General features: G+C 37.9%; 1 protein-coding gene across 1 annotated transcript in view; it reads right to left on the minus strand.

Moving 5' to 3' along the window:
• Window positions 1-225: 225 nt before the first annotated feature.
• Window positions 226-22,179, minus strand: part of LOC134813908 (chromatin remodeling regulator CECR2-like) — a 54,808-nt gene continuing 32,854 nt past the window's right edge. The window contains exons 7-24 of the mRNA XM_063821840.1: window positions 21,275-21,434; window positions 20,827-20,931; window positions 14,824-15,000; window positions 14,140-14,242; window positions 13,761-13,831; window positions 13,415-13,574; window positions 12,898-13,028; window positions 12,554-12,680; window positions 12,224-12,328; window positions 11,846-11,969; window positions 11,505-11,630; window positions 4,528-4,594; window positions 4,209-4,318; window positions 3,915-4,031; window positions 2,919-3,662; window positions 2,629-2,752; window positions 1,744-1,835; window positions 226-1,538 (exon numbers count right to left, since the gene is read on the minus strand). Coding sequence (XP_063677910.1) covers window positions 11,570-11,630; window positions 11,846-11,969; window positions 12,224-12,328; window positions 12,554-12,680; window positions 12,898-13,028; window positions 13,415-13,574; window positions 13,761-13,831; window positions 14,140-14,242; window positions 14,824-15,000; window positions 20,827-20,931; window positions 21,275-21,434 — 1,324 coding nt within the window. The 3' untranslated portion in view covers window positions 226-1,538; window positions 1,744-1,835; window positions 2,629-2,752; ... (3 more) ...; window positions 4,528-4,594; window positions 11,505-11,569. The remainder of the gene's footprint in view (window positions 1,539-1,743; window positions 1,836-2,628; window positions 2,753-2,918; window positions 3,663-3,914; window positions 4,032-4,208; window positions 4,319-4,527; window positions 4,595-11,504; window positions 11,631-11,845; window positions 11,970-12,223; window positions 12,329-12,553; window positions 12,681-12,897; window positions 13,029-13,414; window positions 13,575-13,760; window positions 13,832-14,139; window positions 14,243-14,823; window positions 15,001-20,826; window positions 20,932-21,274; window positions 21,435-22,179) is intronic.

Consider the following 22,179-nt stretch of genomic DNA (forward strand, 5'->3'; position numbering starts at 1 on the left):
TCCATTTTTGTTATTTTTTGTCCGTTTTGAAAATATAGGGTACCGAACGGACAAAAAGCATGAGCCCCCCCCCCCCCCCTCGCGTTACTGTTGTTGTGAAACAAGCGCGTCACGCAGTATGCGTTGACTCATGGCTAGGTGAAGTGTCTGCAAATTATAATTCTAATCCTTGGCCATTTTAATTTTGATTGATTTTAAAGAGAAGAACCAATTAAAACGAATATCTTATAACAGTAACTGTAAACATTTAATATCAATGTAACTGAAGTGTATTCAAATATAGAATTCGAAACCTTTATGTCAATAAACGGATTTGTGTTGGTAATTCCAACATACCATGTGATTTTAATATAACAGTAGGTCAGAAATAGTTGCAAGACTATAGACTGGACAGATAATAATTGTCCTCACCGAAAGACGAAGATTGATCGCAGAATCGCGTGGTAAAAAAGGGTGGTTTTAAATTCAATTATTGAAATTGTTAAACCGAGGCCTCTTCGAAAACCACGATAGTTCTGATTTAAAATGAAAAAAATGTTCAGAAACAGTCCCTGTTGTAACTGTGTTTCGTGGCAAACTGTATATTATTGTTTATAGTGTGCATCTTTATATTTAGTGGCCGAAGGTCAAATGATAAAAACTAACTTTAGTACGGAATGTAATATTAAGGAAACATGTCAGCTTGGTTGAGGGCAACTTCCGAGACAATTATGTACCTTAAACTGGTGACAAATTTGGATAGTGTCCCTGCCACACGAAAACGACCACCTAACAATTGGAGTAATCCTGGCCGCATTTCATACTGCTGCAATTTATCGTCAAAAATGTAACCGAAAATCCATTAACTTACTTAAATTACTCAACAGCTAAATATCATGTAAGAAATAGTTTATTGTTTATCAAATCTCTCAATTAATTAATTATTAACCAAAACTCCTAACTTATAACCTTCATTAATAACCTTTAACCTTCATTAATACAGTGGATCACACAATATGATGAAGTGTGTTCGTTCCTGACGTAAAAGAAAATGTTCAGTTCATATACAAATACATGATAATCATATTGTTATTACTCAACTTAAACAAAATACCTGACAAATATAATTTATTATTTCTGAGTACCTCTAAACTTTAACTATTCATAAATGTAAAAACTTACCTAACGGTCTATTAGTCTATATGTAAACTGTGAACAACTATTCAGGACTTCGTCTCCCATATCCATGGTGACACCTTCCCTGCCTTAAACATTATAAACTTGCTGACTATTATTATAGCCCTAAACCATCATTTTAAAGAATACAAATTTAATCATTTAAATTTACGATTAAGCGTAAATGTTAATCAAATACTGCTAAATTACTCTGTCAGTAAAGCTGCGAGTACTGAAATGAGATCGTATCTTCTGTAATGAGATCGTATCTTCTGTAATGAGATAGTATCTTCTGTAATGAGATAGTATCTTCTGGAGGCTATAAAACTGGTACAGTCCTAATTGCATTATCTTCGTCAACTGCGTACGCGTTTCTTGGGTGGCTGAGGGGAGAATTTAGTTATAATACCACATATGGAATAAGAATGATGTTGAAATGATATATTTGTATACATAATATAAATAAAGTTGAATGTTATTCAAGCTGTTAACTGCTAACACAACTAAACTATTGAGAAATTATCCGTATTTAAATCAAGTTATAAAATGAACAAGAAGAATTAGAGGGTTTAAAAGAGTTAGACTCACTATTCTAATGTCGAATACTTTTTTCTGCTTCTTTGTTTCTTTTGGAGGGGTCGGGGGTAAAATCTTCTCAACTTCGGTACCTTCTTTACTAGCTGAAATCGTATTATGTTAATCGGGTTCCAATTCCCAGTCAGAAAAGTATATCAATTGTAAATTGATTGAAATGGCTCTATCATTAGTTTAAGAACGAAAATGTATATACCATGTTTCCAGAGGCAACATATTAGTGCGACAGGTGCGGAATCGCACTATTTGCCGTTTCCCGGCTATACAGCTTTTAAACCGGGCCGTAACCGGATATTAAAGCCGGAACCGAATTCAGCCGAAAATTCCACCTCCCCTCCTGATTAACCGAAGGAGGGTAAAGAATCTTGCCGCCAAATCATAACGATATTTTTGGACGAAATATGACTGCTGAGTAGCAATTATTGCAAAATTCATACCAATGATTCCATTTTGAGAATTCAGATTACAGGTATAATTTTGGGTAAAAGGACACAAATTTTTTGCAGAGTAGATAAACATTCCAATGATTCCAACGCGAGGATTGTACCCTTACAAGTCACAGCTTACGGAGAATCACATCATCATACCTGTATGCTGTGAGATAACTTATAATAATTATCATACTGTATTTAACTTATTCTTATTAGTTGCTTTTTGTTGTTAGGGAGCGTTCATATTTTCATAAATTACGTCAGCAAGTTTTTTAAGACGTCAGCTAGGCCCAGACTCGCCGCACTATTCACCAAATTTGCCGCACAACACCTGGCCTGCCGCACCTTAAGCATTTTTAGGCAAGTGCGGAATCGCACCTTTCACTAAATTTTGACGCACTTAAATGTTGCCATGTTTCCCTTAATAAGCTCCTCTAAAAAAGCTCACCTCGGTTAGCCACGTCCTTATTTACATCCAGACTGAGGGGTGAAGGGGGTGCCTGTTTCCTTTTGCTTGGAGTCCCGCTTCTAGCTCGGGGTTGTCTGGCTCGTGAGCGTCCCGTGTTTGTGATCTGTTTGAGTTAGTTAGTAATCAGCATTAATTATATAATATTAACACAATAGATATTGATAATAACCCAAAATCATGAGATGTATCGAGCGTGTTTCCTTTCGATTATGGTCTTTAATAGATGTAAATAAATTACAAAAACAAGAAACTAAAAAACTAAGTTATACCTGTTTGGATCTGGAAACGTAGAGCGCCTGTTCACCAAGTAAGGGACTGGGCTGATACTGGGCAGGGTGAGGGGGTTGTTGTGCCACCTGGTGATACTGGGGTTGTTGCTGGTGCTGGTGGTGATAATACTGGTACCCCTGGTGGGGAGGGTGGTGGTAACCCTGGTTGTAAGGGTCGTTGTTGTACTGGGTGTTGTTGTAGGTGTGATGAGGGTTGTATGACACCGGGTGTTGTTGTTGTTGTTGTCCGTAGTACCCGGAGTAGTAACCGTGGTAATGTTGTTGCCCGTAGTAACCTCCGTTAGTGTAGGATTGCTGGTAGTGGGCCGTGTTGCTGGTGGGTGATGGAACTGGTTGTTCCGCTGGTTTTGAGGCGGGTGGCGGAGTTTTGGGAACTGCTGGTATAGCTGGTTTAGTTTCCACTTTCTTAGCAGATGCTTCAGAGGAGTCTTTGGATTTCTTAGGAACTGCTTCGTTGTTCAGACTGACTTCCACCCCTTCCCCATTAACCCGGAGTTCTCCGTTTGTCTGCACCTCGCCATTTTCCTTGTCTCCGTTTGCCACGATGGTACTGTCTGGAGCAGCTTCTCTGGTGGGCTCTAGAGCGGGCAAGGTAGCTGTCTTAGTGGGCTCCTTCTTCTCCTCTTCCTCCTTCTTTTCAGGAGGTGTAGTAGTGCTGTCTATACTGTTGATCTGGCTCGGCTGATTTGCAGCCAGATCTCGTAGTATCAAATCCTCAGGAATCTAGTGGGGTCATTTATTAGTAACATGAATTCATTAAATTCATTGACAGAGTTGAATAACAAGTTGCAACTGAATTTGATGATTTGAGTTGAGGTTAAACTTAAATCAGAGCAAATCAGCTTCAAATAACAAACCGGAACCTTTATAAATATGCTTTCCATAACATTTGAAGCAATTTCAATTTGATCAATTCTATGGTCATGCACCGCTACTAGACTACGACAATTACAAGTCACGTGAGCACAATTTCACCTTGTTGGCAGTGAGGGTAGGTTTTGGTAACACCGATTTAGGAAGGTGCGGGAACAGCAGGGGTTCCACGTCGTTTTTGCACGGCACGCGCTTCCGCGTCATTGGTCGCGGAGATAACTAAAAATAACGGATTAGGACGTTAGATAGGGCTGTTTTTCTGGTTGAAAGGAATAATTTTAATTATTCAGAGTTAACTAAAATGTACAGTAAATATGTGCTCATGCTGAGCAGGAAACTGTATATTATTAATTTCTTTCTGAAATCAATCGGATAATTGATCAATTAATCAATAACCTCGATGTAAGTAGGAGCAGAGTTGTCTACAGGAGGGTAGTGGTACCCAGCTCGGTACGGATCGTGGTAACCATAGTAATAGGGTGGGTATCCAGGATGATATGGGTAACCTGTGACAAACATTTTATCAGAATTAAAAGTAATACCTGTGACGTGCATTTTATGAGGAAAATAAAGATTCCTAAAAGTAAAAAGGGTCAGAATTTATCAGCGTGTAAGTGAAATCAGAGCAGACAACTTAATTGGTAACTTTAATTAAATCAATTTAATATTAAATTAAGATTAAATCAATTAAATAACAATAAATTAAGTAACTAACCATGGTGAGGAGCCGGGTAGTGTTGGGGGCCACCCTCAGATAACAGCGCAGTAAACGACACTGGACTCTGAAATGAAGATTCTCAACACAGCTACAGGTGACTTAAAGGTTGCGGTTAAAATATTGGGGGTCACATAACTGATAACATGACAACCATGCTTATTAGGCTAAAAATAGTTATAACCCAGTTTTAGTTTTTACCCTTATTGAATTAATTAACCCGGATGGAACTTTGGTTTATTAATACATCACAAACTCTACCAGATTATTAAGTCTGATAATTATTATTATAAAGGGTCTCAATAAGAGGTCTCGACTGCCTAGGCGTCAGACCTTGGCAGTCGGTAGTTTTCCTCTGGCCCGGGATCAGCTGACCCTAGGGACCAGAGGATAAAGGTGTAGAAACTATATGTATCTACAAAACTTTCAAGGTTGTTTTTACAAGAGACAGGGCTTGCTGCGCAAGGGAAGAAAAGCGGGAGAAACACTCACAAATTATACAAATAAATATTATAAAACATAGCAAAAAGAAATTCAAACAATCCTACACTACTACAAATGTTTATTACATACTACAATGTGATACATGATAATTATATGCTGTATAGACAAGAAACAGGGCTTGCAGGGCAAGAGATGGATCAAAGGGACTAGTCACAGAGTGTAATATACAGTGATTCAGCAAGAACCCATTGCTGAATCTGGCACACAAAATACCACAATCAATACAAAAATATACAATATTATATCAAACAATATGTTTATACAAGAATCAGGGCTTGCAGAGCAAGAGAGGAAAAATAAGAGAAAACTACCATCAACTGTATATACCGTAGTCCATCAGATAGGTAATCATTACTAATACACAAATCAGCAGGGCTAACAACAATATAAAATCCATAATAAATACTCAATCTACCCAATATACGAGTTAAAAATTGTATAAACAAGAGACAGGGCTTGCATAGCAAGGGAAGAAAAATAAGAGGACCAGGTAAAAAGTGTTTATTAGAGTACCCAGTGAAAATTAAACTAAAAAAAAGAGTATTTACAGTGTATTATACACTCAAATATATTATTATTATTATTATTATTTTCAAATTATCTTCTTCACGCTATTGAATATGGACATAATAAATATAATTGATGTGTTCATTCTACATCCTAATACGGAGCCTCACTGAAGATGTGACTATTGAATTACACACGGTCCGCACAGTCTTTACTCCCCACTCTATGAGATCATAGTTTTATTGTGTGCTTCTGTTGTGTGCAGTCCGCACAGTCTTTACTCCCCACTCTATGAGATCACAGTTTTATTGTGTGCTTCTGTTGTGTGCAGTCTGCTGCACGAATGGAAGTAATTTTCTTTCTTGACGATTCTTCGATATTTTATTGTATCTCCTAATAATAGCTTGTTTCACACAGACATCGAACGCTGTACGAAGATGACGATCAGACCTCATTAATAGCTTGTTTTGCACAGAAAAGGTTTTTTTTAAATAATTTTGTTAATCGTAATTTTTATATCAAATTAATTACAAATTTGGCTACCCAGCATCAAGGGTAATTGAATTGATTAATATAACATTCAATTCATGTTTAACCAACCCACTTACCTTACTCGGGAATATTATAGCGGGTTAATTTATGACTGGGAAAATTAATGACCGGGAAAAATATGGCGGAATTTTCCAAAACCCACCAAGCATCAAAATGTATTACTATTAGTTTACCTTACTCGGGAACATTATAGCGGGTTAATTTATTACTGGGAAAATTAATGACCGGGAAAAATATGGCGGAATTTTCCAAAACCCACCACTTTATCCCAGTCATAATATTCCCGAGTAAGGTAAGCGAATTTGGCGAAAACGAAATCGCAGTGGCTAGAGCGTTTTTGTGTGAACAAAAGAAAAAGTCAAAGCAGCATCTTCTGATATCAAATTTGGCTGCCAGACGCCAGTCAACTGTGAAACAATGTTTGCAGGCTTTTTGAACAAATTTTATGAAATTTAAGAGTAAGAATAAACTTCTTGTTTGCTTAGCCTTGCTTTTAAATAAGCAAACATGTTCTTCCAAACGATAGTCGATAAGTAATTGTTCTACTTGTATTTTACATGTATTTTATATTAAACAGTAATAACCATCCCAGTCAACTCTCGATAAACCATGCCAATTACTTTCCCTAACTAATACTACAGAGTATTTCTACTTTCCTCTTGAAGTTCAGTAAATAGGGGTTTGATAATGTAATAATTGATTTCACATCTTAAAACTTATCCAGACGTAAGACTGTGATGGAGGAAACAACAGTTGTTATCAAGATTAAAGATGGGGATCCTCTACTTGTCTCGAAACAAAGACTTACATCTGACAGTCGTATATTCAGAAAACTTATTAATGAGTGCAATTTTGAGGAGATTGACATGAGCGACTTTTCGACTGCAGCGGTAACATTGTTCTTGACCATTCTGGAAGACAAAAATCTTGGCGAGATTGGAGATGATATGTTCAGAGAGCTTCACAAGATGGCGGTTGTCTTCGAAATTAGGTGGCTGAAAAACGATTGCCACAGATGGTTACGAAGCAAAATGAGCTTGGCAACAGAAGATCATGTCAACTCATTCTTATTTGATGAGTGTTGGTATATATGCTGCAAAAATGGGAAGACAGAGATGCAATGGACGCCCTGATTTCATGTCTCTCACCTAAAAACAATTCATCATTTATCTCCAAATATATGTCAGATTTGAGGAAACTAGAGCTAAAGCAGATTGATATGATGCTAAAATTGGGTGGAGGGTATTATGATGTTTTCCTAAGGGTTATGCTGTACAATCTAGTCCGTAAGAAAGATCTAAGCGAAAAACTTCAACATCTCCTCCGAAAAATGAATTTGGCACTGTGTTGTGAACAGAATGAGGAACTGTATCTTGAAGTTTTTGACACAATATCAAACTTATCAGAAATTTCAAATGCTAATTTGAAGTTTATTTACAACTTGACATCCGGGACTATAAGAGAAATGAGTTCTCGGAGAAGAAAATTAAAACTAGGGACGACGGTGTGTGGTTGGAAGATATATGGTGATTTAGTGAATACCTGTAAAACAATGAATGATATCATTGAATCTGTAAATGAGGACCGTGTTAAATCAATGTTTGAGGTAGTTGACCTACTGCTCATGGTTTACCACGTTAAAACACCAAACGAGGAGGAGAGACAAACATTTATTACCGCACTTGAGAACACTTTCACCAATCCCTGCAATAATATGGTTCAAAAGATATCGAAGGAATATCTTGATATCATCACTGATGCTCTGGATTATTCTACTCTTGAGCAGTCTGATCAGCTAATAATTCTGCTCAATAAGATGAAGAGTAATGATAAGCTCACCACAAGTCATCAGAGCGTTATCATAAAACGTGATAAGTACATTACAGTAACAGATGATGAGTACAAACACCTGTATACCTTTAAACACCCTGGTACAGGAACCTGCACAGAGACAGGTAAATGTGGTTTTATCTTGAGAGAAGCTATGTCAGACGGTAAAATTCCATTAGAACTGTGTACAAACAGTGAGGATTATACAGACACTGGAGTACATTTCCATGATATCATCTCCGCACATGACATGACGATGTATTATACTATGTCAGGACACACAGCTGCTGGTAACAAAGTAACTGTGGTAGGTGTGTGGAAGTGGCAGAAGAAATGGTTACCTGACATTACAGACTGGAAGTTTGTAGAGAATTATATAGCTTACAATGTTACTGATTTTATGGTTGCTAAATAGGACTATAATACTGGCATGATCAGCGGAACGTTACGTTGAAAACTTTGTTTCTAAAAAGATTCACAGGCCCACATCCAGATATATATATATATATATTTCCTCCCAGATGCGTCCGGAGCCCCTTGGCGGGGGCTAGGGGGGCGCAGCGAAATAGGGTGTTTTAGACGACATTTGGCATTAAAGAAATTTGTAGGACAGCAATAAACTGGGATTGAAAAGAATCAATTACTCACGTAAATTTGGTAACCTCACAACAGCAATCTGCATTCTCCAATCAGAATATTTCACTGTGTTCCAAAACTGACATGATGTTCCTCTATGATTTTTATACAATCGAAAAGTTTTCTTCAAAAATTTCCTCAATTGATTTGTCTTTATTCCAAAAAAAATATTTCGAAATTTAGGAGTAACTTATCAAAAATTTCCTCTTTTTCCTCCCGTTTTTTCTCCCAAAAAAATTTCCTCCCAGGCTGCCTGGCAAGATGGCGTGTTTCTGGATGTGGGCTGACAGGGGGGAGTTTCCAATGGTGAAAAATGGCGAATGATTTTTATGGTGAATTGAGTACCAAAATTGTAAAATTTCACCATTTTCCAACATTTTTTTCGATGAGTATTTTTCATCAATAAACTTTCAAATTGTTACACAAATACATCATTTTATTTCAAAGAAAATATCGCCGAATGACCTTACATGCCTTGACAAGTGACCGAGTGTAAACAAAATTAGGGACACCGAAACACCAGTTGACCAGTAAACTGATCATAGCAATTATATCGGGCCCTATATGCACCTATAAGTGAAGCGATGCTGCAACCAAGGCATGCTAGGTTTATTCCATTGAACTAATAAGGTTACAGCCTAAAATATAAATATGATAAATAACAATGTACCATAAATCATAATTATAAACACACTTTATTGAACATAGTTTATTAATTATACTTTTTATCAATTTATATGAAATTGTACTGAGGTGTTTACTGTTTAGTAATAGTATTGTAAAACTGCTCGAGGTTATTCATAATTCGTCTTGATAGTAAAGTATTGTTTCGTTATTGTTATCAAAATTTGTGTGTCTGATCATCGTGAAAGTTTAGGTAAATTGTTTAACTGTCAGAAGATATATTTGCCTTCTAGTTTTAGTTTTGACCTGGTGTTATAATTCTAAAACAATATTTGGTTATTAACTCAGATATAAACATGTGTTTCGTAATTCGTTATAGTCAAAGTATTAGTATACGTTTTCCAATTCGGAAACTCGATTCACCAAAACAATCAATCACCATTTTTCATCAAAACTAGTAAACATGGTGAGAAAGATGCATTGGAACTAGTAACATTTGGTGGACATAGCGAGTAAGGTAAATCAAAACTAGTAACTTTTAGTGAACATGGCGACTTGTTCACTAAAAGTTACTCGTTAGTCGTTAGTCATGTTATGCTGATCCAGTTAGTGACGAGCTATGAAGTAATCATTCGACCTCATTAATACTGATCCTATCAATGACGAGCTATGAAGTAATCAGTGGATCTCGTCAATACTCATCCTGTCAGTGACGAGTTATGAAGAAATCAACGAAGACCTCATTAATTTCCTTGTTCCACGAAGATATTCCTCTGGTAACCAAACCCCTTCTTACTTCTGGCCATGGCCTGCTTCTGAACATACGAAGATTCGAAGACCAAGTCTACCTAAATCTGAACTTACTGACTGCACTGCATTGGAGAATGGAGAACAATCGAGAAATGATAATCAGTCCCAGGATATAATCAAAGTTCAATTTGGAATCTTTTTGTATGTATTTATACTGTGTGTAAGTTTGGTGTGACGCATTATTAATTAATTATTATTATAGTTAAAACTTAAAGATGATATATTTTAACAGGTAAAATTCATATAATTGACGATTAAGAGCTGTAGGAATGTGTTCAGGACTCTGAAAGTGTCACACTCTTATAGCAATGGTATAAAATGGTTAACTTTAGTCAAGGTCTCATGTCTCTACGACCTTCGCTTTTGGCGCAGTGAATCTCACGCTTCAGCGCAATGCGCAACCTCCTGCAGGAACTTCCCGACATTGTAGAGACCTGAGACCTCGACTAAAGTTAACCATTTTCTACTGTTTATATTAGAGGAGCACACATTTAGAACTCCTTTCATACTCCTTCATGACTAAATTGACGATTTAAAGAATTTTACCTGTTAAAAATTGGTGAAAAATATGGGCGTGGCCCAAGGTGACATTATCCGAAACACTAGAGTCAAAAAATTTTGTTGGTTGTTCCTGACCCTATAGAGCAACTAATAAGATAGGGTCTCTAATTATTTGAACAACTTTTGGTAAAATGAACCGGTCTAATAGCGAGTAAGGTACATCAAAACTAGTAACTTTTAGTGAACATGGCTAGTAAGGTACATCAAAACTAGTAACTTTTAGTGAACATGGCTAGTATGGTACATTAAAAATGGTAACTTTTGGTGATCATGGCTAGTAAGGTACATTAAAAATGGTAACTTTTGGTGATCATGGCGAGTAGGTACGGTACATCAAAACTGAGCTCGCTCTTGGTATCGTCGTATAGCACCAGAATACACATTTAATATTTCAATTTGATACTTCGAAATCAAAACATTGAAATGTTGAAAAATTGTGCAAAATGGTGAAAAATTGTGCAAAATGGTGTTCAACAATAGTGCAAAATGGTGAAACATGGTGAATGATTTTAATGGTGAGTTTCCAAATTATAAAATTTAACCATTTTCATCATTGGAAACCCCCCCCCCCCCATTCACAGTTTGGGGACCTTTAAATAAAAAACACGATTACTCATAGTACATACATTCACTGTAATATGAGAAAAATCAAGTGTTCGTATTAAATATTGTATGATTTTTACAGAGTTGGTTTTCATTCGATTGATTATTTAATTGGTGTTATCTTAATTACAATCTTTTCAGTCCCATCCTTCTTTGAATAAGAAGAAAAGTGGGCCATATTTATGATGAAAGCAATTATTGTTCATGATATTATAATAAAACAAGATTTTCACGCAACAAGTTGTTTTCGTTCACGAGAATCTCATGAAAACAATCGGTCCCATTTTTCGAATTAACTTAAATGGATGCAAGTAATCTACTAATTAGCAGATTATTAAACTAGAACCAACCTGATCTTGATCGGTGGTCTTCTTCCTTCTACTAGCCGATCTCCGTTTAGGTTTTGTAGTAGAAGTCACAGTGGACTTTTCTGATCCGTCGTTACTGTTTTCATCTCCTCCGGGGGACGGAAGGCACTGGGAGATAAGGGTTCAATATATATGTACGAGTAAACCGGAAATTATTTATCGCAAATTTACATTAAAAAGGTGCAACTTATCGAACATCATCAGTGATTTTTAATTAAAATCATCAAGTGATTTTTAATTAAAAATTTTGTCTCATGAATTCAAATTAGTCAATTATTCAAGATTTGAAAGTAAATTAATTATTACGACAATAAATAGCTTACCCGGTATTTGAATCCCTGCTACTATCGTCTTGGGATGAAGGTTTACTTTTTTGGGGTAGCACAATAACGCCAGCCAACTTCAGAGCTTTAATCCTTTTGTGTCTGTTTACAAACAATCTCTTACCTGAACATAGCGTGTCAGATCAAAATTATGGTGGCCACACCTTATTCGCAATTTTGTGAACTTAGATCAAAAATATCCTTTTTCTAATAAAAATGTATCTCTCGAAAAGTGTGATTAATAGCGGCGCGGGAGATGTTACGATCTTACGTTTGCCAAACTATTCAACTTGCACCATCGACCAATCAAATTCTATAACCACTGTCACATGTCTGGAAAATAACCAATATCTATAGAGGCGTTAAACTTAAACGTACCAGGGTAAATGACAGAGTGTCCATCAAACGTGTAGTCCTCACGACACAGCTCTCTCATCAGCCTCCGGAAGTACTTCTCCAGCACCCTTGCTGCTCGCGTGTACTCTGAAATTGAAATTGGTAATTTTTTCATTAAATATTATGCGACGAAAAAAAGCCATCCTAAGACGCAAGGAGAGTGAGGACTCCTCGGACTACATTAAATTATCTACTACTAAAATCTATAAAAAAAATAGAAAATCGATAAAAACGGAATGATAATGGCGAATCAACCAATCACAACGATATAATTATCTCCTATCATCATTATCAAAACCGTGTTATTCTTACCGTTAATTGGACCGTTGTAGTCGTAACAGTTAGTGAAGACCAGGTTGATATTGTCCACAAACTCTGAAACACTCTTATACTGTCGGTCAATCGCTGATCGTTCTATCATGTTGAAATCTTTGGGATTCTGAAAAGATGGTCATACCTATTAACTGCACACACTGAAATATTGGTATACAATTAAATATTTGAATTGGTGCATGCGCAATGCGCATTGACTGATTGCATTTTTTCCATTCGTTTTAAACTCCGTATAGTAACCATACCCTCTGTTATCCGTTAATACATCAATCAAGTATAATCACATCAACTAACAGCTAATTGAATTAATTACTCCTAATTACCTCAATTAACGTGTAGTAGTAAGGAGCAAAGTCCTCGTTGACTGGCTCATTAAATTGCCACGCTTCTGGATGTCTAGTCAGAGTTGCCATGACGTCCGATAAGCGATCTACAATATCTGGATCTCCTTCACCTGTGGTGAATTTAATTTCTAAATTATAAGCTAATGAGGAATTTCTCGGATAATGTAACTGGATAATGTATGTTGTAGGAATACACTTACAAGGCAGCATATTTATGATAAGGTGATATGAATGGGTCCCAATCCCATCGACCACCAACAATGTAAAGGTTTCATTTTCATAACAATAACTGCCGTGTCTTAATGATTGCTTACAACAAGCATTGAAATGAAAACGAAACAATATAACCATTCGTTTTTAGGATCCAACAGTAACAGAAATAATACAATTTATAGAACACAAATTCGTTTTAGACTGAGCCAACAAAAGCTAAAACTAAAAGCAACATCACACGTGACCACTGAACATCACGTGACCACTATAACTATTTACTAACCAGTGGGAAGGTGTTTAGTTTTCCCTTTCCTGTCCTTATCCCTAAGCAGCAGTGCCTCTGCTATCTGGTCTCTGATAGTGGGCCTTATAACTCCAGGTCTTCCTGGTCCTCTTCTGCGAACTGGGGTAGTACCAGGTTTCCGGACCTGTTTTGGTCTTTCCTGCGGAGACTTTGTGTGAGTTGTTGACTTGTTTGCTTTGCCATTTTTGCAATCTCATTTTGGAAATCTCAAAAATAAATCGAGAAGATGTTTTTTTACAGCAAATGGAGATTACACTCCTTTATTATTATACACTATCGGCTAATTAAGTACTAAGTATCAGCTAATTAATTACTAATTAATTACCTTGGTTGGTGATTTCTTTTCTGGTTCCTCCTCTTCCTCAGCACCGTCCTCTTCTTCCTTATCATTCTCTTCTGCGAAACAAAATGTGGTAGATTGTGAAAAATAATCCCCTCAAATTAAATTTTGTAAATGGCAGGGTTATGCACGGCACACCTGAAGTTCACTCTTTAGTTCAGACGTTGTAACTCCATGGTTGGATATTTAGGACAATAAGTGACTATGATCAACATTATTAATAATTATAAACCACACTCTGTAACAAGCTAAGTATCTAATTATAGTAAATTAATTGAAGCTAAGTTTCTAATTTGAATAGTAAATTGATTAAAGCTAAGTATCTAAATATAGTAAATTGATTAAATCTAATTAAAACACTTACCGTCCTCGTTCTCATCCACCTCATCATCAGTGTCAGTCGAGGGTGGCTCGGTGAACTCTTCTAGTTTACTGGAACGTCTCGTTGTCCGACTAGTTGCTCTCGCCTTTTAGTGGTTAATTATTTAATTAGTGGTTAATCATGTAATTAGTGGTTGATTATTCGATTGGACTTGAGCTCTCACATGCTTTTGTTGATGTAAAACTTTTATTAAACAAGATATTGGATAATCAGTAACCTTGAAACAATCAAAATAGAGAGGTTGCACAAATATTTATGAACATGATACCATGATTATATTTTTTAAAAGGCGTATTTGATGACAAAATTTGGTTGACAAGTTTTCATAATGTGTAATACGACATTATATCGTTTTTTAACAGTGGCACTGGAAAATTCAACAATTACATCATGCTTTGCACAGTACAATTATTGCAGATTTCGCAAGCACAAACTCAGCAGAATTAATTCAAATCTCACATCTGGAATCTGGATAATACACAACAACGCATATTTACACATATTACACACATTTGCTTTTGCATTTACACATATCTATGTATTATATGTATTATATGGACTATATGTACTATATGTATTATATATGTACAGTGTACACAGAACTGCACAACCGTTTAATCGTTTTAACCAACAAAATCACATCTAAAATACTTAAACGCAAATTACCGGAGTAGCTCTCTCTTTAGACTTCTCCTTTTTTCCTGGAGACAGGATGTCACTGTTGTGTCTGCTGCTCCTTCTGACAGGAGTATTGCTTGGAGGCTGGGTTCTCCTTCTTTTGCTCTGCCGCTTTGAGAGGTCCTCCTTCTCCTTTTGGGACGGGTCTGATTTGTTGTCTGACGACTGAGGCGGAGGTGTGTTAATTGAGTTAATTGCTTGTTAGCTAATTGTTAGTTAATTGAGTTAATTGCTTGTTAGCTAATTATTTTATAATTGATAATCGAAACAAAATAAAATTACATAGGGGGGGGTCCACGTTAAAAAAAGTTAAAAAAGTTAAACTAATTAATGTTAAATTTCAAAATTCAGGCTTAGAAAGTTTAACTTTTTTAACATAAATTCAAATTTGGGTTGAAATTGCAATGGAGTGAATATTCTAGACTAGTTTACTTTTAGGTCATGCGTTGGTATTTTTGTTCATTAGTCATTACATGTAGGAATATAGGAATGCCCATGACAAGAGTAAAACAGTCATATAACATAGGTACAACCGATAAATAATTGATACATTTGATCATTAAACTGATTAAATGTTAAAAACAATTGAAATTCAAAACTACCAAGCAATATCAAGGCTGGGTAAAATAAAACCTTTCAATTATCGAGAGAATAAAATGAAAATATCTGCAAAAGTAATTTAATAAATTAGCTGGATAATATTAATTTAGCTGTATAATATTAAATAAATGGAACATTGAAACTTATTCAGAAATATATAAATTCATTTATGTACCATTGTCCATTATAAAAGTATCAATACAATTTGTGTTTCCTGACGAGGAGGGCCAGGGGATGTTATTTTCGTGGATTCTAACATTCTCCCTTCACGATATTAGCTACTCCTCAAATAAGGATCCGTTTGGCTGCATGCAGGATAGTCAGCCGATGACATTTGTCAAATATTTCCAACTTGTCCAGGTCACTTTCCTGAACACACTGGAAATTACTGGGTGATCCAAATCCCACCTCTTCCAACTGTTCCGTGTAACATTCCAGACCATATCGTGACAGCCACCCTTCTAATGAGTATTGGTCGGGCTGCGAGCCATTTCCTTGGGACCCAACTTAAGTCTGACTGTAATGTTCATCCCCCAAATACTCTGCCCACTCCTAAAACTATCTCTGACCTTGTTGACGAAGTATGTCATTCTGAAGAAGACGTCCACAGTCTTAACCTTAAATTAACCAGACTCCTTGTGGACATCAACAAAGATGAAGAGGGTCCCCGAAAAAATCATATTACCAAGAAAAGCAAGCCAAGAATTCAGGCCGAAAATCGCTGGTTCGATGCAAACTGCATTTTACTAAAACGAGAAGTCAACAAGCTTGCCAGAAAATATGAAAGACAGCCTAGAAACGATGTCATACGCATTGGAATACAAAAGGAATACAAGCGTCTCATCAAGCATAAAAAATAAATGAAGACATCTTGCAAGATGGGCATATCTCATGGAAGGACTTCAATAAACTTAAAGATGCCAATAAAGAAGAGTCGGTACTTGACCTCTTCGATATAGAGAACTTTTATAAATTCTTTAAAGATCTCTACAAGACCAAAACAGTACCTAAAGAATTGGTGAAACTAAATGATGAAAGTGAAATCATCATCGACACTGAAATCCTTAACAGAGATATCGACCAGGATGAAATGAAGAAGGGCATCAAATACCTACAAAATGGAAAAGCAGCGGGTATCGACTTAATTCTTAATGAGTTCCTCAAAACATCGACGGACGAAGTTGTGAAACTCATCCAAAAACTCTTTAACGAATGCCTTAAGTTTGGTGTATACCCTTGGAACACCACTATCGTTACCCCTCTCCACAAAAAAGGTTGTCCGCATGACCCGGATAACTTGGGCAAGTTATTTTCAAATATTTTGCTCAGTCGACTTCTGGAATTCAGAGCTGTACATTTCCCCGAATCACTGAATCAGAGAGGATTTTGCAAGGGGGCTCAAACCTCTGATCATATTTTCACACTTAACACCTGCATTGAAAAATATGTAAAAGTCCAACGGAAAAGAATCTACAGCTGTTTTGTAGACTTTCAGATAGCGTTCGACACAGTTTCAAGAGAAGCACTACTGTACAAACTAAATAAGCTTGGTATGCAGGGGCGGTTTTTATTGTCTCCAATACATGTACAGAAACTCAAAAGCAAGACTAAAAATGATTAAAAAGCTCTCAGCTTGTTTTGATGTTAATGCAGGAACGGAACAGGGCCACCCCCCGATCTGGTCCTGCTAGCCCTTAACAAGGACAGTCTTCAGCTAATGATTGACCAACTCCACTCATTTTGCACTAACTGGGGATTGATTGTTAACATCAAGAAAACTGCGGTCATCATCTTCAATCCCTCAGGAAGGCAGTTACTCGAGAGTAAAACATTTACCTACGGCAGAAGTATTGTAATCCCTTCGGTCAAAAGCTACTGCTACCTAGGTACTCATTTTACAATATGTGGCAGTATGAAGCTTAACCAAGAGCAGCTCAGGATCAAAGCACTTCGAGCATACTTCTCCCTGAAAAAGACGGTTGATCTCTCCTCAATTTCTAAAGAGGCTGTGTTCAAACTCTTCGATGCCCTTATACTTCCTGTCGTCTCATACGGTAGTCAGGTGTGGCTCCCCTATACCAACATTCTCAGTAACATCTGTCAGAAGAAAACACAGTCCCTTCGAGATGGCCAGGTGTAGTTGGTGTTGTACACACTGCACTGATAATGATATCACGTTGAACGTGTAATGTAAATATAGTGTGGATACATGCGAATATATATTCTAAATAACTGAAAAAACACAGTCCGACAAAGACACACTCAGTCAATTAGCGAATGACAGCATCGAGCGCCTGCATCTCTCGCTGCTAAAATGGACGACTGGGGTCAACAAGAGAACTTCAAATATCCCGATATGGGGAGACACAGGAAGATATCCCCTTGGAATACAACTGAGTAAGCTCTTTCTTGACTTCCACAACAGGCTCGTCCTCCTTGACAGAAAAAACTCACCACAGATTGTTCGCCATGCTTTCGTAGAGCAAAGAAACCTAGAGCTGACCTGGTTCCGAACATCGAGAGCGCTGACCGAAGCATTTTACCCAGGAGCAATTAAACGAACAATTGTCTCGAAGAATGTTCCCATGCCGAACAGCCAACTCGTTCGGAGTAGACTGAGAGATTGGTTCCAACAAAAGTGGGAAAAAGCTCGACTTGTAAACAAAAAGCTTGCATTCTACAACGAAGTCAAAAGCAGCTTTGGATTAGAACCGTACCTATCTCTACCCAATCACAAGAAAACCCGATGTACCACGTGGCTGAGGACAAGCTCCCACAAACTTAATATCGAGACGGGGCGATATGGCTGGAAAAATTCAAGCATCTTCTACAGAGCTTGCAACTTCTGCTGCAGCTCAGACAGAATCACCATAGACCTCCTGAACGAGCTCCCTTTTAGTGAAATCATTAAAGAAGACGAAGTCCATTTTCTTAAAGAATGTCCTGCCTACAAGGAGATCAGACAAAGAAACAGCACAGACCTTCACAACATGCTCACAAATAGTCAATTCAGTAAATTATTTAATGAGGATTACATTTTTGAGACAAGAAATTTTGTTTATAATCTATTTCGTGAAAGATTTCCTAAAAGTAATCTATGACCTAGTATCCATATTCCGTGCTCACTTTGAAACCATTTATTTATTTATCTACGATATATTGTTCTTTTTGTTTGGTTGAATAACTTTCATTTAACTGATCGGGATCTGACACATGTAATTTTGTAATGATCTTTCTAATTTCTAATTTCTAATTTCTAATTTCTAATTTCTAATTTCTAATTTCTAATTTCTAATTTCCTAGTTTCTGACGTCCCGTTATACTTGGCATCAATAGCATTCGCTACCACCTGTAATCTGTCCCGCAATTCCAACCCATTGACCACTACTGTGTACTTGTGGTTGGCCGACATGCTCTTTCCTATTATATGAATGATTATATTAGTAAATTATACAATTATGTGTATATATAGATACAAGGTGTTTTTTTGTAGAGTTATCAAATCAGTTACAACTACAGAAAACAATTGCAAGAGCGAGGTACTACTAGTACTAAAGGTCCACACTCATAATTGAGTTTAATTTGGGTAATTATGTTAAAATTTGAACCTATTAGTCAGCCAAAATCTGATTTTTAATTTATGTTAAAAAAGTTAAAAAAGTTAAAGTAATTAATGTTAAATTCCAAAATCTCGATCTTAGAATTTAACTTTTTTAACGTGGACCCCCCCCCTACATACAGTTTTTTATACATCATCTTTCAAAACCAAATGCTCCCGCTCAACAACCCCCCCCCCTCCCGCTCAACAAACCCCTTCCAGTTATTGTAACCTACCTCCTCCCGCTCAACAAACCCCTTCCAGTTATTGTAACCTACCTCCTCCCGCTCAACAAACCCCTTCCAGTTATTGTAACCTACCTCCTCCCGCTCAACAAACCCCTTTCAGTTATTGTAACCTACCTCCTCCCGCTCAACAAACCCCTTCCAGTTATTGTAACCTACCTCCTCCCGCTCAACAAACCCCTTCCAGTTATTGTAACCTACCTCCTCCCGCTCAACAAACCCCTTCCAGTTATTGTAATCTACCTCCTCCCGCTCAACAAACCCCTTCCAGTTATTGTAACCTACCACCTCCCGCTCAACAAACCCCTTCCAGTTATTGTAACCTACCTCCTCCCGCTCAACAAACCCCTTCCAGTTATTGTAACCTACCTCCTCCCGCTCAACAAACCCCTTCCATTTATTGTAATCTACCTCCTCCCGCTCAACAAACCCATTCCAGTTATTGTAACCTACCTCCTCCCGCTCAACAAACCCCTTCCAGTTATTGTAACCTACCTCCTCCCGCTCAACAAACCCCTTCCAGTTATAGTAACCTACCTCCTCCCGCTCAACAAACCCCTTCCAGTTATTGTAACCTACCTCCTCCCGCTCAACAAACCCCTTCCAGTTATTGTAACCTACCTCCTCCCGCTCAACAAACCCCTTCCAGTTATTGTAACCTACCTCCTCCCGCTCAACAAACCCCTTCCAGTTATAGTAACCTACCTCCTCCCGCTCAACAAACCCCTTCCAGTTATTGTAACCTACCTCCTCCCGCTCAACAAACCCCTTCCAGTTATTGTAACCTACCTCCTCCCGCTCAACAAACCCCTTCCAGTTATTGTAACCTACCTCCTCCCGCTCAACAAACCCCTTCCAGTTATTGTAACCTACCTCCTCCCGCTCAACAAACCCCTTCCAGTTATAGTAACCTACCTCCTCCCGCTCAACAAACCCCTTCCAGTTATTGTAACCTACCTCCTCCCGCTCAACAAACCCCTTCCAGTTATTGTAACCTACCTCCTCCCGCTCAACAAACCCATTCCAGTTATTGTAACCTACCTCCTCCCGCTCAACAAACCCCTTCCAGTTATTGTAACCTACCTCCTCCCGCTCAACAAACCCCTTCCAGTTATTGTAACCTACCTCCTCCCGCTCAACAAACCCCTTCCAGTTATTGTAACCTACCTCCTCCCGCTCAACAAACCCCTTCCAGTTATTGTAACCTACCTCCTCCCGCTCAAAAAACCCCTCCCAGTTATTGTAACCTACCTCCTCCCGCTCAACAAACCCCTTCCAGTTATTGTAACCTACCTCCTCCCGCTCAACAAACCCCTCCCAGTTATTGTAACCTACCTCCTCCCGCTCAACAAACCCCTTCTTCCAGTTATTGTAATCTACCTCCTCCCGCTCAACAAACCCTTTCCAGTTATTGTAACCTACCTCCTCCCGCTCAACAAACCCCTTCCAGTTATTGTAACCTACCTCCTCCCGCTCAACAAACCCCTTCCAGTTATTGTAACCTACCTCCTCCCGCTCAACAAACCCTTTCCAGTTATTGTAACCTACCTCCTGATCAGCGGAGGCGACGAAACCGTTCTTATACCGAGCAACTACCTTCCTCCCACTTCTAGTCAGCCCTTTCCGTTCTCCTGCCAGCATCTCCTTACGTTCCTGAGAAAGACGTGCCACGTGATCATTTGGTTAGAAGCAGGTACAAGATAGGATAGAGGCATGTTGTTGAGTCATATATATGTGGCTGGTTCATTTGACTATATGTTAGCTTTTGATACCATGTTTCAGCGGACCTCTATGATTTTCAAAGATTTATAAAAAGACGTTACAACACACACACACACACACACACACACAAACAGACAAACACCACACACACACACACACACACACACACACACACACACACACACACACACACACACACACACACACACACACACACACACACACACACACACACACACACACACACACACACACACAGGATCTGAGAGCCTACCTGTTCCGCTACCACGATGTCTATCTTGGGAAGAACGACCTTAACAAGGTTCCTGTACAGAGTCTCCTCCTCAGGTTCCGTGCTGGTCTCAAACCGGGCTGTGAACAGTTGGGTCTGGTGGTGGGAACTGGTCGCTACTGTCCAGTGCTCGTGTCCTTCGCTAGTGGCGGGACGGCGGGTTAGTATGTACGATTAGGTGTTGATTGTGTAATGAGTTTTTAATTATATATCGTTATTTATTATATCGTTTGTTTATTATATTAGCCATTTTTTTGTTATTTAGCCGATTAGTTGTTCATGATTCAATTAGGTGTTTATTTAGTTTTTGCACTTATTAAGTTATAATCCATCTGCTTTAGTTCATTTTAGAGGGTAGGGTTAAAAATGGGCTGCAATTAGTGAACATTTCTACCAAGCACACTTCTGGTTCTAAAAAGAGACTAATAAAATTTATTCAGAGGCAAAATAGGCAACATTAGGACGCAGTCCCAAACAGGAGACCATCCAGAGAAATGGTGTGTGATTGTAAGTGTAGATAAGAAAAATAGTGTAGCATGAGTGTAGCACGTAGATAACAGATAAGAACTAAAAGATAACGCCACTCTACACAGAATAGAAATTTACATCCAAAAGAAACAAGACAAAATCAAAACAAAAACCGCACAGACACGCAGATTGCAAGTATTCGCACTTTGTAATATATATTATATACTTGTTTAGCTAGACGGCTCCACACGAGTGATGTTTTTCCAACGGTCACATTTTATTGAGATCAGTTTATCCTGCTTAGAGGTGATGCGCAGTGGAGTTATAAGAGCAACTGTCACTTTTACAGGTCAGATGATGATGATGCGTACAGTGTGGTGGGTCGGTTGATAACAGTAACTTTAATAATGGAGTCACGT

Source organism: Bolinopsis microptera, chromosome 4, assembly GCF_026151205.1.
Source record: "Bolinopsis microptera isolate Bmic1 chromosome 4, MBARI_Bmic_1.0, whole genome shotgun sequence".
Lineage (NCBI taxonomy): Eukaryota > Metazoa > Ctenophora > Tentaculata > Lobata > Bolinopsidae > Bolinopsis > Bolinopsis microptera.